The sequence below is a fragment of the Lissotriton vulgaris genome, chromosome 1_1 (genome assembly GCF_964263255.1).
Source record: "Lissotriton vulgaris chromosome 1_1, aLisVul1.2, whole genome shotgun sequence".
In the NCBI taxonomy this organism is placed as follows: Eukaryota; Metazoa; Chordata; class Amphibia; order Caudata; family Salamandridae; genus Lissotriton; species Lissotriton vulgaris.
In genome coordinates, this window is record NC_141685.1 from 673,149,071 (window position 1) to 673,167,365 (window position 18,295).

The window sequence follows — 18,295 nt, forward strand, 5'->3', positions numbered from 1 at the left end:
TAGGCACCATTATCATTTTAGCTACGGCTACCCGCCCTATAGGAGCCAGTGGAAGGGTCTTCCAAAAACCGATCGCAGAACGAAGGCCTGCCAACACCTTTCGATGATTTCCCTCGTATAAATCCTCAGGTGTTCGGTATAGGCGCACTCCGAGGTATCTGGGGGCCGCCTCACTCCATTTCAGGGTGTGTGTGCCCAATTGCATGTCATGGGGTGCCAGATCAGGGCCAAGTGGGTAGATTGCCGATTATCGTTAAGGCCTGATATGGCTCCTAAGTCCTTTAGTGTACGCCAGAGTGAGGTGAGATCACCCGTCGCATCCCGGACATATACAAGCAAGTCGTCCGCGTATAGGGAGACTCAATGGAGCCCGTCTGCTACGGGAAGGCCCCATTCCTCTCCCTCCCTCCGCAACCGGATGGCCAGGGGTTCCACCGCTAGTGCGAACAGGAGGGGGCAGAGGGGGCACCCCTGTCTGGTTCCCCTCTCCACCGGAAACAGGGCCGAAACAAGTTTCCCGATCCGCACCCTGGAGGCGAGTCCTCTGTAGAGGAGCTGGGTGTATGTCGTCAGTATGGGGCCTATTTGTATTGCCCATAGGACGGCGAAGAGGTGAGACCAGGTTAGGGTATCAAACGCCTTCTCTAAATCGAATATTAGGCAGGCCGCCCGCGGGAACCGGTCCGCGACAGTGTCTTGTATGTGAAACAGCCTACGTAAATTGTGGGAGGTGTTGCGCCTGGGCACAAAGCCGCATTGGTTGGGATGCACCAAGGCCGGGAGGATTTGACTATAGTGGTCAGCTAGTATCTTTCCCAGAATTTTACAATCCGCATTCAGCAGTCTAATCGGTCTATAAGAGGCCGGGAGTGTGGGGTCCCTGTGCGGTTTCGGGAACGTTACGACTTGCGACTCCCAGAACGATTCTGGCAGCATTCCCCCGGCCAGGGCCTCTTCGAATATTTGCGCCAATTCAGGAGTTGTTTCGGTCAGAAGGTCTTGTAGTACTCCAGGGGGAATCCGTCTATTCACATTGCTTTTTTCCTCGCTAGTGAGCCTATGGCATGTTTGATGCCGGAGGCTGTAATTTTACCATCCAGATCCTTTCTGTCCGCCTGGGATATCACAGGCATGTGTGACGGGTCTAGAAAGTGAGTGAGGTCGCGGAGCGTCACCGGTGTCGGGGCGCGGTAGACCGCAGCGTAATGGTCACAAATATGTGTAGGATGTCGAGCTGGGAATGCTTAATCTGTCCGTGTACGTCCACGAGTTCGGATATGGGGCGGGACATTGTGTCGTGTTTGATCAGCCAGGCTAGAAGCGCGCCTGGTCTGTTGCCCTCCTTGTGTAGCGTAGGCCTGAAAGTTATATTTGCGCAAATCTCTCATGGCCTCTGCATGCGCGAGCTTCGTTGCCGACAGTTGTGCAAGCGTGGCCATTCCCTGGTCCGCGCTGCGCGAGACTTCCGCTAGCGCTTTCTCTGCTCCGCCCAGTGCCTGTTCAAGTGTGCGTCATATCCCCACCACCTGTTGAATGCAATGACCCGTAGCGCTAACTTTGTACGTGTCCCACTCTATTGCCCTGGAGGAGGCTGTGCCGGCATTGTGTAGGAAGTGTTCCCTGATGTAGTCCCCGTGAGTTTGACGGAACACTTGATCTGTAAGGCACTCCTGGGGTAGTTTCCATGTTGGGACTGTGGGGCGGGGCGGCCTCCAGCGGATGACCACTACGTGGGCATCATGATCTGATATGACTCACCCCAGGTAATCCGTGTACTGTAGCTTGGGTAGCAGGTCTGTGGAGCATAGGAACCTGTCCAGCCGGACTCGCAGGTCGTGGGGGACTGAGTGGAAGGAGTGTAGTCTATCTGTTGGGTGTCGTGTTCTCCATGCGTATACTAGGGACCAGTGATCTAGCCAAAGGCGGAGGCGCTCTGTTTGTTTATGTGCCGGCGAGTGTATTGGTGGGGGATGAGATCTGTCTAGGTGCAAATCCAAAACAGCATTGTAGTCCCCCCTTATGAGCCATGGTAACCCTGCGTGTTGGGCAAGCACCCCTGTGAGGGTAGTCCAGTATTGGTCTTGGTCTATATTGGGGGCGTACACACATCTCACTAGTATCGGCTGGTCCTCTAGCAGACCTGTCAGAATGACGTATCGTCCCTCCCTGTCAATGAGGCTGGCATGTTCCTTAAAGGGAACCCCCGGTCTAACCCATATAAGCGTACCCCTGGCGAAGGCTGAGTACCCTGTGGCGCATATCACACCCCGCCATTTCCTGTGTAACCGGTCCACTTCCTGTGTCGTCAAGTGTGTCTCCTATAGGAGGGCTACCTGGGCTTGTTGTCGTTTAATGTAAGCGTACACGAATATCGGTTCCTGGCCATGTGCATACCCCTGACGTTCAGTGTGAGAAACTTGTAATCTGTATTGACATTTTATAGGCCATGTGTCACCCGCGTGGTCTGAGTGTCTCTTCTACTGAATGCCCCCCGTGTATATTCTCCCCAGTCCAGCCCAACCCACCCGCCATCAACCGAGAAGTCCACACTATGTATTCTGCTCCCTCCCCGTCCGTCCAGGGTGAAATAGAAGAAGGAAGGAAGGAAAAGGGGTTGGGGGATAGAAAACTGTAACTCTGGGACATGTTCCCAACATTGGGGACCCACTGCCGGAGGCAGTGCGTATAAACTGGATTGCATAGAATAATAACTTTAGTTCGTTATCACAGGGTTGTGGATGGGTATCTCTCCGGCCACTGCCGGCACGGCCCCGCGGCCTGTGATTACTTCTGAGATGGGTCCACTCGGGTCGACTCTGGCCATCATAGGTGTGGCTGGGCTGAGGCGTCTGCAATCATTGTGAACACAATAGTCCAGGCCAATGATCACCGAGCTGCGGGTCCCAGTAAGCGGGGCAGTTCCGCAGCGATGTACAGTTCGGTCTCCGACCCCTGTGGTCACGCCAATTGACCCGATTTTTCAGCGGTTCATCATATCAACGTGTCAGCTGTCTGGGGGGTCACCATGGGATGGGTGTCACCCAGCCTTCTCGGGACACGGGTGCGCACTGCCCTCGTCTTCGGAGCTGAATAGATGGGGGCCTTCCTCCAGGTCAGATCCTCTGCTCAATGGGTCCAAGGCGGCCATTGCCCGAAGGGCCTTCCGGCGCTCAGCGAGAATTTGTGTCAAGTCCGGGAAGCCCGTACTGGATGGGCTGGGTCGTGCCTCCAGTTGTGTCAGGGTGATTTTCCGGGGCTGTCGTCCGGTCCTGCGCTCTGTCCGGCTGTGTTGTGCGGCCGGGGCATTGTCGTAGCGCTGCAGGTGTTGTTCTATCCAGGAGTCTGCTTCTTTCGGGTCTGTGAAGAAATGTGTGTTCCCGTTGTGGACGACTCGGAGGCGGGCCGGGAATAAAAGAGCATAGTGCGCATTCTGCTGGCGCAGGGTACATTTAACAGCCTGGAAAGTAGCTCTTTGTCGCTGTACTGCTTGGGAATAGTCTGGAAACGGCATCACCTGTTTGTCTTCTACCTGCAGGCAACCGGGCGCCCTGGCGGCGCGAAGGACGGTGTCCCGATCCCGGAAGTGAAGTAGCTTCAGTAGGAAAGGCCGGGGCGGGAGGCCGGGCTTGGGTCTCTGCGCGGGACTCAGTGCGCCCGTTCAATGGAAAAGTGGGGGGTTAGATCCTTGGAAGGTGTGAATGTTGCAATCCAGTCCGTAATGTACTTGATCGGGTCGGCTCCCTCCACTCCCTCCGGCAGATTCAGGACGCGGATGTTGCTCCTCCGGGAGCACCCTTCCAAGTCATCAGTTTTGTGCTCCAGTGCCTTGACCCGGGCCTGTAGGTCCTTAAGGGCTTGATGTTGCTGGACCTGGGGTTCCATAATTTGCAATGTCGCCGCACCCTAGTTCACCTTGTCTGTAACTTTCCTGTGGTCATCGCGCAAGATGTTGAAGTCCGTGGCCAGGGTGTCAAACTTGTTCTCCATCGTCACTCTGGAGTGTTCTATAGCCGCTAGGACCTGGTCCAGTTTCCTGGACATAGTGTCCAGTGTCTCTGGTGGGTTCGTCCCGTGACCTTGTCACGGCCGATGTCTGCAACAGTGTTTTCTGCGGTCGACCCATACTGGCAGGATTGATTGATCAGCGCAGTTTGGGATTGGCAGCGATTAGTGTCAGACCGCCCTGGCGTCCGAGGGATCCCCTGTAGTGGCACGTCTGTCCGGTGACCCAGCCACGATGTCTATATTCACTGTGGAGATGCGGGCCGTCTTCGGAGGTGTCCGCGAAGACGCTGCGATGGGTATCGTCCACCACCTCCCAGAGAGCTTGTGGTATGGGTGAAGGTGGGTTGTCTACCGACTACCCAGAGGATGGTCACGAAGGGCGACTTGCGGCGTCCACGCGTGCTTGCTCCAGTTCTGTACCGCTGTCCACCAGTGCCCCTCCATCTCCTGGCAAGAGAATGGAAGGGGGGGCCCCAATCGCCTCCCGAATTCCTATGCGTGCCCTCTAGTTGGTCCAGGGGCGTGTTCTGCAGGTGCGGCGTCTCTGCGTCCCCCCGTGGGCCGCAGGTACTCGGGGCACCACTGCTGTTTCAATCCTCGGGCCCCAGGTCATTGCAGCAAGAGCCCGCTGACCCCGGGCACCGCCTCTCTCTGTTCTGGCTCTGTGGGTGACCCTCGCCACTTTGTGGCTCACTGCATCTCTCTGCTGGGTCTAGGCCATTCTCCCGGCCCCCACCGGACACGAGGCGAGTCGGGTACGAGCACCCTCGTAATTGCTAGTAGCCCGCTCATGCGCCATATGTTTTGCTCCCCGTGGTGCGGTCCCTCTGATGCCCCGACTGGCCCTGCTTCTTGTTGGGCCTCACTGGGGTCTTATGCGATGTCACTCTGCACACCCAGTGCAGCGCGCCCCCCATCCCACGGCCCGGCAAATGTGTACTGTCCCCGGGCCGCGGCACCGCAGCCTCACCTGGGGTTCGTCTGCCTCGTGGTGACCTCAGCGCCAGGCGTCCGCTAGATCACACGCTCGGCCCCCAGGCCTGTCCCGCACCTCCGAAGCGACGTGCAGCTAAGGGCGCTCCCGGATCGCGCCTCTGTTGCCTCCTCGGATCGCAGAGGGCCTTCTCGCACCTCTGCCGGCAAGGAAGGGTGGAGGGGCCTCTCCGCTCCTCTGCGTCACTCCCGCTGAGTCTGGTCGTCCAGATCGGGCCGTCTCTCTCCGCTCCAGGATCCCCAGCGTCCGCGCCGGCTGCGCTGCTCCAGGGCCGCTGCTTGCTGCACGTGACTTCTCCTCACAGATCCGCCATCTTGGACAGGCCGATCGTGGTCACTGCTGCCAGATTGCTCCCGGCCTTCTCGCTCCGTCTAGTCGGGTTTCAGTTGCACCGGAGCATTCCTTGCCCCCTCAGGAGTAGATCGCTGTTTGCAACTCGAGTGGGCACAGATAGTGGTACTAAAAGTCAAGGGCGCCGGCCGGCAGCCGGAGCCTCACTGAGAGACGTCCGCCATCTTGGCTAGCTCGGCCACGCCCCCTTTACATGAGCACCAGTTGCGTTACAGACGGACACATTCATTTTTTGTTAGGCACAGGGAGATTAAATGATTTGTCCAGAATCACAGGATGTGGAACGTCCCTGCCAAGACTTGAACCTGGTTCCCCAGTTTCGAGGTCGACTGCTCTTGCCATTAGGTCACATTCTATTATACTCCTTAACTAACCCATGCTACCCACATTGAAGTATAACCAATGAACACTAAATCCCAGTCATTTTATTAGCTTGACCCATGTCTTTGTAATATTAACATTGTTCAGTATATCTTGTGCATGGCATTACCTCCAAAGGTGAGGATCTATTACCCAAGCTAGGAATATTTCTTCCCATTAGATTTCACCTTCTATTCTTTTATAAGTTCTTTTCATTTACTCGATCATACGGGCACCCCAAATCCTTTTTCTTATTGTTGATTTCATTTGGTTTACATGATCTTGAAGCGTTAAAGTACCAGTTTCTTTTTGGGGTACAGATTCTATTCATCTCCCCTTTTGTCACCTACATCTACCTCTTTCCAAGCCTACCACTGTGCACATCTGCAGCATAAGGTGGTGTATATCCTGGAGTTTGTCTGGTCGACATACAGCATGATGCAACACTGGATAAAAGAAGTATGTTCCCGAAGATGTTTCCATTGACAAAAGGACACACTGCAGAAGTTAGCAAAGCCTGAGTTTGCCTCTAAACATTTGGAATAGGAATAAAGGGCAGTGGTCGTGTGAAATATATGCGGATCCAGGGTGCCTTTTTTTTTAGATCTATCCTTTGTGCCACTATCTTCATCCAATAAACTAGTAGCGAGAATATGAAGATTATCTTCACAGGTGTTAATGGGACACTATGAAGAAGACCCATTATGCAAGCAATAGGTTATTCGGGAAGATGCTAAAGGGTAGGATGTACAAGTTGATGTCCATTGAGACCTCAACAAAGACCTCGGTATGCGATTTGGTGAGCCCCAAAAAAAATCTACACTTTTCTTACTTGTAATTTCCAGGCTTCGTCCACACCACTGAGAAAAGATGCATTGTGGATATTAGGAGAACTCTGTTTGTATAAACCTGTACAGACATAAACAGGACTCCATTTGACTGGGCCAGAGTAACAAAAGCACACATGATCGGGAAAACCTCAATATTACTACATCAACCATATATAGATTAGAACATCAGCAGGAAGGGATCAGGGGGAAGTCTGATTAAACTTTGCAACATATTTCATCAAGGCCTGATCTCAGAACAGGCAGTACCTGCCTTGGAGGACTGCATGCCTTGAAGGACCCTGCCTGAACTCTACCTGTTTCTTGGAGGGACTGCTCAGAGCCATATCAGCCCAGCAGTCACTTCTCAAAGAGCAGTAAGGATGGGACAGTGTGCAATATTCTCTGTGGGACCAACTGCAATTGCTGGCTAATGTAAAGTAACAATATTGATTTCATCTCATGCAGACATTTCGGTTCAATCCTAGTGGTGCAGTAGTATCAGCACATAAGATTCATCTTCCCAAATTAGGTACCATAGCCCAGGACAATAAAAAGTAATTGAAGTACACATGAACAGCTCAAAGCAAACTTGTGTTGGTATATGCCAATCAAGCGTTTGTCAGATAGGAAGTAAATAGCCAATATAAAAATAAGAATTCATTGGTATCTGGTGAAAATGTACCAAATTGGATACAAAGATGCAAACACTTTAAGGTTGGCACAATGCACCAAGACCCAGGTCCGCAAAAATGCAGTCGAAGTTGTCAAGTGTTTTAGCTACTGAGGGGTCGTAAACCACACAACCAAGCTGAGGCTGTGAGTAACACTAGGCCATGAAGGAACAAACTGTGGACTCCCTCCCAGTATCCTCAATGAATCAAGCACAATGATTTTCAGTGACAAAGCAGGAGACTGGGAATAGGGTGATGTGTTTATTTTCGGTGCTTATCTTTTTTTAGGTAGGTTGTCTGACTTTAAACGTTCTGTGGAACTGTGATGGAGAGATTTAGCATTCTTAGGTTCATTCTGATAGTCTAAGCATTTCTGTAGCACTCTGATAAAGGTCTCAGATGAATTAATTTCTGACAGTCTAAGGATAATCTCCCGAAGCCAGCAGTGCAACACCTTTAATGGTTAACCAGAGGGCTAAGCACGATCTCCTGAGGAGCCTTATGTAAATCAGAGAGGACCAATCATGCAAATCTGAATATAAGAACTACAGTTGTATCAAGAAGCATCCATATGTTTTTCACATTTTCAACAGTTGAAGTGGTTTCCAGGGACAGATCAGGCTCACTTAATTCCCCTGCCTTTTACTTTCAACCTATCCCAAATGCTTCAGATTTCGAGGCATGGATACTACTTATGTGGAAATGTTTCTATTTTATTTAGGGTTGCCATTTACCTAGCAGGTTTCTATTCTTTACTATGTAGAAATCGTAAAGGAACAAAACTAGCATTGATTCCAGTTGTTTTCTGCAAGTGACAGGGAACGTTGCATTTCAATTAGCTATAACTTCTCTTTGGAAAGGAGGCGATGCAACCATGTACCAATTATGTCAGTTCGACCACTCTCTGTTGGTGCCACATTAGTGTAGGCAACACTATTAAAGGCACTTGTGGGTTCAGCAGAGTTCCCTCCATCTAGAATTAAAAAAAAGTTTCTCTTTTGTACTACCAAGTTAGTTTCAGTGCCTGCCTTGTAACATGATGTACTGCCACGTGTATATTCCGCACAGGTTTAGTCGCAGAGGAATCAACAAGATTTGATGTCTGTCCAGATGAGGCAGCAGCTCTGGTCTGAAGGCAGCTGAGAATTTGGAGTACAACTAGTGAAGTGGGTGCCCATGGCTTTCTTTCAATGGGTAACATCTGTGTATTGATAAATTTATGAAAAAACATATATTAATTATTAGTCATATTATTCGGGGTAAAGTGCTTGCCCATTTCCAGACTACAGCAAATGTGCCAGGCCATGCTTTTGTACCATAATTTCATGAAAATAAAGAATGCTATAGTTAAGAAATACAAGCAATACAAAATGAAACATTGATTTTTTTTAACCATTTGTATTAAGTTATCCAAAAAAAACATTGCAGAGATAACCATCATTACTAACATATGGTATCAAATCTAACTTCAGCCATTTTCCTTACAAATACATTGTTAATAACCCTTATGCTTGCCCTAATTCGAATTCTGACTCTAAACCAAACCCTATTTTACCCTAATTTCAACCCATACCCCTTTCAACCCATACCCCTTTCAATTAATGACATTTTAACATTGTAAAATGATTTAAAACCTGTACTATTTAAATTTTCACTTTTTGTCACCATTATCAATTTTTCATTATATCTTTTTAGATTTATTACAGTATTTTTTTAGTATTGTTTCTTTATTTTCTGAATCATGTACTTGCATTCCTCTTGTGCGTGTTAGACGTGGAACATTGTTCATGGATTGCCGCAGATTGTCCTCTGCTATTTACTAGTCTGTAAACTGTGCCCAGACCTAGGATTATTTTTCGATAATGGTATTGTTTTATTTATTTATTTCAATTTATATAGCGCGTTATAACCCAGGGGTCTCTAAGCGCTTTATCAGGGTCCAGACATCGGATACTGTGGAGGACAACTGTTCAAAAAAAAATTACTAAATCACCCCATGCTTGCTGGAAAAGCACTGTTTTTAGTTTTTTTCGGAAGGTCAACAAATTAGTCTCCTTCCGTAATTCTGTTGGCAGCTTATTCCAGGCTGTTGGGAGCAAATATGAAAAGGCACGTCCACCTACTGTGGCCAATCTGCAACGTGGTTGAATAAGAAGAGAGGCATTAGCAGATCGAAGTGTCCTAGCTGGGCTATAGGGGATAAGGAGAGATTTCATGTACATTGGAGCCTTACCGTACAGGGTTTTGTGAACAATGCACAATCCTTTGAACATCACCCTTTGCTTAACCGGCAGCCAGTGCAGTTCTTGCATAAGGGGAGAAGCATGGGTATTCCTTGGTTTTTTAAAGATAAGCCTAGCAGCGTCGTTCATGACAACCTGCAACTTGTTTAAAGGTTTTTGTGGCAATCCTATATATAGCGAGTTGCCATAGTCTAGCCTAGCCAAGATCGTGGCGGAGACCGCTCGCCTCAGAGTGGAAAAGGACAACAAAGGTGAAACTTTTCTAAGTTGTCGGAGGAGGCCGACACAGGTCCCTACCACCGACCTCACTTGTTGGCAAATATCTACAAGTCTATCTGGTACGGTGAACTATAGCTTGCTGTTTAATTGGCTTCAACTGTTCTTTTTAGTGACAAATAATTTTACTTCAATGATGCCTGACAGATCAACTCAATGAGGCACATTATACAGTCCACACCACTTCTTGGAAAACAGATACTCAAGGTAGGAACCCGGATTACACATGGTAGAGGGCAAAGCTAGCAGTGTGAGTAACAAGTATTTAGCTGCACACCTTATCATCTTCTCTTAGTTAAAAATAGGTTTAATTCCTGTCCCAAGATTGCAACACTTCTCATCAACTGGCAAAATGACAGATTCAAGAAAAACAAAAGAACATAAAAAATTGTCCCCAATAATAGATCTTTAGATCTACCCACAAAATATGTTACAGAGAAATTTTTTAGACTAACTAGGCTATCAAAGCTGATTCTTTTTCAGAGCCTTTAGTGAAAATATAATACAAATTTATAATTTCATAATTGTTACACTTTTATATATTTTATTTAACTAAGTTTCCAATGTAGCTGGATTCTCAATAGATATTTATTAAACATGAGCATGTAAATGTAATGAAGTATATTTTAGAAGTTTTTCTTTCGCCAAATATGGTAAATCTAAGTGTGTAGTACAAAAACAACCAAATAAATTAAAAAAATGAGTTAGTTTGTTTCCTTTTATTATTTCAAATATCTTTTCAGCAAAATAACTATAGTACATTTTGGGAACGACCATTAAGTATTGTGTTTCATTACGACCAATTCAAAAACCTAAGGTACTATCTGAAATACAATTAACTTGTCTACAACATTCTTACTTCATTCAACATTTCCAGGTATACCAAAATGCTTTTTAGAGTTACACAGTTAGGTTCACTGAAACTGAATATCCCCTCAGCCACAGAGCAGCACAATATATAAAGATTAACATCTGCAACTCTAAACTTGTGGCTAAACACATTATCAACATAGTAAATCCAGTATGAAGTGACCACCCAAGACTGAGGTTATAATTACTCAAATTAATTGCAAATTGATACTGGGGAATTTAATTCTAGCCTATCAACAAGAACTCATCAATTAAATTCAACATACTGTTAAGTGAAAGAAATATTGCTAGAAGGAGGAAACCTCTGGTACTTATAACGGTCTTATTTTAAAAGATGACTGAAGGACCTGGCACTTAGCACAAAAAAAAAAAAGAATCGCTGCTTTCAAATTCCAACTTAAAATGAGACAAATCATGAAGGAGATGCAAGTTTATTAGATATGAAAAAGGAAAGTGAACAGGACTATCTGCACTCTTATATTCAGAGTACATAAGGAAACATCTACTCTATTCAAGAATGGTTTTCTGTCAGAGTTTTATTGAGAACTGTCAGCAAGTTCATTAATATATTGGTTGAATGAAATCTTAAATACATTTATGTAAACAAAAAATTCCAAGCAGTCAGATCCCAAAGCGAATAAGTGTGTTTTGTATCCCCGGAATACTTTTATGACTTCATCGGTTGAAAAGCAGTGCAAGGAAAGAGTGAGACATAACGGAAATGCTATATATGAGGGTTAATCAAACCAATTCCTTGGCATTCTATAATGTAGTTTTCTGAATCTGGAGTTTGATCTTCCGATTTTTTCACAGTAAACGTAGCCTAAAATAGATAAAAGGATATGTTATTGAAAGCAAGGAGAGACATAAATAGAAATATGCGATTTTAAACACAATGTTTTAAGAAAAACCTGGACCAGAATAAGGAATCTAACATGTTTTACTTATGTCATGTTTTGAAGACGTAACAACACACAGGTACAAAACAAATATTAAACAAGCATTTGCAATGCAATATGTCTCGCATTAGGAAAGTTTGAGCTATTGGTATTGTAAATGACAATTTTTTTATTCATGTGTTGGATTTGAAAATAGCTAAATTAATAGCTTCGTCATTTACAATGCCAATAGTTATAATGTTTGCAAATGTGACACCTATAGCATTTGTAATGCAATATGTGTTGTATTTACGTGACTTAGTTGTATTGAAATTACAAATAACAATGGCTTTTAATTTTTTCAAATAATACTTAAATACAATTTATTGTAATTTTTAATGGCAATAGCTTAAACTTTTGTAAATAACTTTTGTGAAGATTATGTTCAGTGTATTTTATTGTGACGAAAATTCAATAACAAATGAAATATTAACATCTTTTTGTGACATTTGTAATAAAGCTTGAAACATTGAGAGAACATATTTAAACCAGTTGTTGTTGAATGGTTGCACAGATTGATGCTGTGGTGGCGCTGAGTGATGTTGTGGTGACGAGTGATGCTTTGGCGTTCAGTGATGCTGTGGTAGCGCATAGTGATGTTGTGGTGCCCCTGAGTGATGCTGTGGTGGTGCCGAGTGATGCTGTAGTGATGCGATAGATAGAGTGAGTGCGATAGATAGATAGAGTGAGGGCGATAGATAGATAGTGGGAGGGCAATAGATAGATAGATGGATAGATAAATAGATAGATAGAACAGCACTTGCGTGGTCTCAGACGAGACCTAAAAACTCCTTAACCCATTACTAACGTGAATATTTGTTGCTCCTTTTGGTAATGCAAATGGTACCTTTAACTTACATTGTAACCGTCTGTTGGTTTAATGTGTTCCTATTCACAAAGACACACACGGTACCCATTTGACGTGGTGTGCTATGTGAAATGCAGAAATTACAGCTACAAATGTGTTCCATAAACATAAAATATAGCCTTACAAAAGAGGCCTGTCAGAATAAGCTACTTAGGGCATGTTTTAGTTCTATCTCGTTGCCAGGTGGCTACTGTTTAAGAAATGTGGCAAGGGTCAGAGTTGCCAAATTTAGGGTAGGATGTGGCGCTTGCGGCTGATGTTGAGAAGGTCCCTGAAAAAAAATGAAATAAATAAAAAGTCTGCTGCGATTGCTGCTCGTTGCTGTCTGGGAGGTGGGAGGGGAGCTACGGCGGGCGATCGCTGCTCAAAGCTGTTTGCGAGGTGGGAAGGGTGTTCTTTCCAGGCTAGCATTACAGGCGCTCTATTACATAAATAAATAACAAGCTGTACAAATGATAACCCGATCCCGGCCACTGAGTCAGACCCTTAAAGGAAACTTATAAAACAAGTAGTTTTATTTATGGGGTGTATATTGTGTGTAAGGGAAGAATGCACTGGAGTGGTACTGCCTGGGGAGGCCTGCATTGTGTTGTGAAAAGCTAGCTCCCCCGCCTCGTTGGATGGTGATGCACAGCACAGGTGAGGGCTGTATGTGTTTTGAAAAGCCTGTGCCCCCGCCACCTTTGGATGGTGATGCAGTCACCTCGTCAGGGGCGCAAGGTTCGGTTCATGTCTGAGGGAAAAACGCAGTCACGCAGGCGGCCAGTCTCTCCAGGGGATGTCGTCACTGGCTTGTAGGCTGCTCTGCAGGGTTGAAATTTTGCTGCAATGCAAATATGGTTCTAAAACCGGTTCTTTACCTTAAGGCCCGAAGGTAGCTCCGGCCTGACCTCCGGTTTTTGGACATGAGAAGGATGGCTGCTGAGGATGGCAAGGGGCTCCGAGCCTGGGTGGTCATGTTCTCACCTGAGGTGCCAACATGACCAGTATGGGCTCTGGGAAGTCCCCGGCAGTGCAGGGAGTTGAAATAATGACCCGCCCTCCCCGTGGACCGACAGCCGCCCTCTGCTGAAACTGCATTCCCCAAATGCCTTTCCCAGAACCCAGAAGACAAATAGAGCATTTCTGTGCCTTGACAGACTGCGGGATGGAAGAGGCAGGGAACTGACGGGAGAGCACAAGCTTGCACCAGCGGGCAGGGGTGCGAGGCCAAGCAGCTGGCAAGAGGCGGGGCTGAAAATACCAATGATGGACGGGGCAGGGAATGCCCAGGAGAGCTGGAAGTGTGGCCTGCAGAACAAGCCCGGGAGTGGTGCGGGCAGAGTAAGGGGCCAGGGAGGTGGGGTATAGAGAAGGGGAGAGGGGGGTCTGGTGAATGACAGAGTGGGGGGGGGGGGGGGGCTCAGGGTCTGCGGATGTGGTGGCAAAAGTAACCTGACACTGGAATCTAGCCTGCCGTCTAGCTGACACACTGCGCGCCGCTGATGCCTGTGCTTCTTCCCGAGAAACATAGGCTGTGGGAGGGAACATTTTAAGATAAGGCGGGACATACCCGAACCTTTGTCATTTGCGTGCTTTATTTTATGGAAGCCTTAAGCAAATGGCCACTCAAAGGCGTGGCCAGAAAAACTAGCCAGCCCACAGCTCTAACAAGCTCTTGGCATTGCTGTGGGGAGGCGTGGGCAGCAACAGCAGGGGTGAAAAATTAGGGGGGGGGGGGAGGAGAAATGCGAGACACGGCCTGGCGGCCGTGAAGTGTGAGCAGTAGTGTATGATGAAAGGTTAAATCGGTCTCAGGATTTAAACCTGCAGGAAACTAACACACGTATAACCCACTGCGCTATCTCATTTGCTTCCCTCTAGCTGTGTCCAGAGCTCGCTAAAGAATGTTAAGGTAAAAATACCCACAGCAGCTGGACAGGCTGAAATGCGAAGGAGTGAATCTTTATTTTGGGAGGGCGGTTAGAGGTTTTTGGCGCCTGGTACATTCAGCTTCACAATGTGAATCGTGCACTTGGCTACACGTGGTTTTGTTTACCGCGTTATCGGTGACCTTTGACTCCATCGTTTTAGAGTATCCACTAGTGCCAGGATCCCGGGGCAAGAATCTGCCGCACAGCAACAATAAATGTGATTTTTGGTTCACCAATCATGCTATTATACCACAGTTCTTGGAACCAGACGGGCTAAAGGCAGCAGCAAAGGCCGGACGGGGCTAGGGTAGGATGTGGCGCTGGCGGCTGATGTTGAGAAGGTCCCTGAAAAAAAACATGAAATAAATAAAAGTCCACTGGGATTGCTGCTCCTTGCTGTTTGGGAGGTGGGAGGGGAGCTAAAGCGGGCGATCGCTGCTCGAAGCTGTTTGCGAGGTGGGAGGGGTGTTCTTTCCAGGCTAGCATTACAGGTGCTCTATTACATAAATAAATAACAAGCTGTACAAATGATAACCCGATCTCGGCCACGGAGTCAGACCCTTAAAGGAAACTTATAAAACACGTAGTTGTATTTATAAATAAAAGTCCACTGCGATTGCTGCTCGTTGCTGTTTGGGAGGTGGGAGGGGAGCGATGGCGGGCGATCGCTGCTCGAAGCTGTTTGCGAGGTGAGAGGGGTGTTCTTTCCAGGCTAGCATTACAGGCACTCTATTACATAAATAATAAATAACAAGCTGTACAAATGATAACCCGATCCCGGCCACGGAGTCAGACCCTTAAAGGAAACTTATAAAACAAGTAGTTGTATTTATGGGGTGTTGACGGGCAGAAATGAGAAGTGGCCGTGAAGCAGGGGGCGGGGCAGCGTAACCCTTTGATGTAGCTCACGGCGGCCGTGAAAGTAAGAGCAATTAGTGGGGAGAAGTGAGGCCAGCGGGCACTGCGCACGATGGGGAAGCCTGTGGGAGGGAGGCGGATTGCTTTGATGTGGAGAGCATCAGGAAAGCTAAACCAGCAGGCAGATGCGAGCGCGTTCACGAGACCACATGCATCTGTGGAAATCCACCGGCTGGTTTAGCTTTCCTGATGCAACACTAAAATTCTCCTCTATCCATTCCTGTTGAATGGGATAGGCTCAACCTAAAAACAGCTTGCGGGCTGCATTTGAACCTTAAAACTGAAAAACATGTGCTAAAAGCTTAAGACTGGTTCAGATGAACTAGTTATCTCCCTTCTACAATGCTCTTTCTGGTGGACAGTTTCTCTGACAGTAATCTGCTCACCATTTAAATTTCCTCCAGGAGCAATTGCTCGGATGTACTGATAGATGACACATTTGATCCACAGCAACCTCACATTGTCCCAGAAAGTGACGACACAAGAGTCAAATAAAGGCTTTATTCGGGCGTGGTGATGTTATTGTTCCTTAAACTCTTCCGTGCTCTTGGGTGATGATGGACAGACTGGATTATGATAGCATGCAAAATTTAGCTTAAGTCTTTTTAGATTCCACCTGACGTAAGCAGCGCGCACGCGCTGCTACGGTCATGCGAGGGCCTTTTGGAATCAATACAGTTTCGGAAGGGACTTAAGCCCCGCCCATGTTTTCAAATGGCAGGCGTCATCGTTTATGTTAAACGCTGGCGTATGATTGAAAATCGGGCTTTTCGGTTACTGCCTTGTCCACTTGTAGGACGGCCCATCCGGACAGGATTGTTTGCTTCACGGCTGTCGTGAAGCAATTTCTTATCTATAGGGGGCGTTTTTATTACCTCTAGCAACCCCTTCTCAATCTGCGTTTGCAGAGCGTGTCCGACCGGGCTCCAGTTACAACTGTGCCCCATTCTTTAGAGCTGCAAGCTTTTGCTCCAGTTACCTCAGCAGCTTCCTGCAACACCAGAGGAGTGAGGTGAGTCTACGAATCCCCCTGCCCCCCCACCTTTCCTTCTGTGCCCTCCTCTTGTGCCTACTGTCCGCTCCCTGCTGAGTGTGCCCCTTTACCCTACTCTGCTCAGGTCCTTGCTTTCTGTGCCTTCCCTTCTGTTTAAACGTGTCCTGTGGTTTCACCTGTCTCTCTTGCCTATCTCTTCCTTGTTCATTTTTTCCCTCCATCCCTCCGTTTAATTTTGCTCTCATCCGCCATTTCTCTTCATATCCTTCTCCTACACCACCCCCTCGCCCCCACCCTCTTGCAGCCTTCCTGTTCTTCTGAGCGACCCAGCCAGGCTCCCACCACCCCCACCCTCCGGCTCCCCACCACCAATCACAGGGCGGTCTGTGCTGCTCGTTACCTTGTAGGACAGCAGCGCTGCTTTTCACACACTTCTGCTAAAGGAATATGCTACTTACCAGTATGCATCTGTTCTTGGCATGTAGGGCTGCTGACATTCATATCTGTGCATAGATCGCCGCCTAGTGTTGGGTCCGGATGATTGCACATTGTTGTCCTGGAAGAGGCTTCGAAGTATCACGAGATAGGTGGCTCATCCCTTGTACTACAGTGCGCATGGGCATCCTCTTCATCCTCAGATTGTTTTTCGCAATTGTGGCAGAGATGGCGTATAGTACAGTAAGAGATGTCCATGCAAAGAGTGAATGCTACAGCTGCGACAGGCACCGGGTGGGCGATATGAATGTCAGCAGCCCTACATGCCAAGAACAGATGCATACTGGTAAGTAGCATATTCCGTTCGAGGCATGTGGGCTGCTGAATTCATATCTGTGCATAGAATGTATAGCAGTACCTCCCCTAGCGGTGGCTGCCTGTGCCAGCTGCAGCAGTCTGAAAAAGAGTTTTGAGTACAGCCTGTCCTACAGCAGCTTGCTGTTTTGAATGTATATCTACACAGTAGTGTTTTGTAAATGTATGTATGGTTGTCCATGTGGCTGCTCTACAAATTTCGTGTAAAGGAATATTTCCTAGGAAAGCCATGGATGCCCCTAGTTTGCGTGTAGAATGCGCCCTAGGGGGAACTGTTAAGGTGCGTTTTGCCTTTAAGAAACATATCTGAATGCACTTAACGATCCATCTGGCTATACCTGCTTTTGAAATAGGGTTGCCTTTGTGTTGTGGTGAGAAAGCAACAAGCAACTGTTTTGTCTTTCGAAATGCCTTAGTTCTATCTATATAGTAAAGCAGAGCTCTTTTGACATCTAGAGTATGCAAGGCCCTTTCAGCAACCGTCTGTGGTTTTTGAAAGAACACTGGCAGGTCTATTGTTTGATTTATATGAAAATGGGATACCACTTTTGGCATGAATTTAGGGTTCGGTCTGAGAACTACTCTATTTGCATGTACTTGAATGAATGGCTCTTGAATAGTTAGGGCTTGCAGCTCACTAACTCTTCTAAGTGAAGTAATGGCAATAAGGAAAGCCACCTTCCAAGTAAGAAATTGTAGTTCGCATGAGTGTAGTGGTTCAAAAGGTGGTCCCATAAGTCTGGTTAAAACGATGTTTAGATTCCAGACTGGTGAAGATAGCTGCCTTGGGGGAATTACTCGTTTAAGTCCCTCCTTAAATGCTTTAATTGCTGGCACTCTAAATAGTGAAAGGTGTTGCCTGTTTTGGAGATATGCTACTAACGCAGCTAGATGAATCCTGATGGATGAGTAGGCTAAATTGCAACGTTGTAGGTGCAAGAGATAGCAAATTATGTTTTGTGTTGAAGCGTCTAATGGGTTTATGTCATTGTTACTGCAGTAAATGACAAAACGTTTCCACTTAGCCGCATAACATGCTCTGGTAGTGGGTCTTCTTGCTTCTTTGATAATATTCATGCAGTCTGGAGGCAAGTTTAGGTATCCAAACTCTAGGATTTCAGGAGCCAGGTCGCCAGGTTGAGCTATTGCGGGTCTGGGTGTTGGATTTCGCCATGGTTCTGAGTTAGAAGACTGGGTATTAGTTGCAGTCTTTGATGAGGCACCACTGACAGTTCTAGGAACGTCGTGTAACGC

General features: G+C 47.2%; 1 protein-coding gene across 2 annotated transcripts in view; it reads right to left on the reverse strand.

The window, feature by feature from the left end:
• Window positions 1-10,437: 10,437 nt before the first annotated feature.
• RTCA (RNA 3'-terminal phosphate cyclase) overlaps window positions 10,438-18,295 on the reverse strand; it is a 197,134-nt gene continuing 189,276 nt past the window's right edge. For both annotated transcript variants that reach the window (XM_086954464.1, XM_086954470.1), the window contains one exon: window positions 10,438-11,423. In XM_086954464.1, coding sequence (XP_086810590.1) covers window positions 11,325-11,423 — 99 coding nt within the window. In that variant the 3' untranslated portion in view covers window positions 10,438-11,324. The remainder of the gene's footprint in view (window positions 11,424-18,295) is intronic.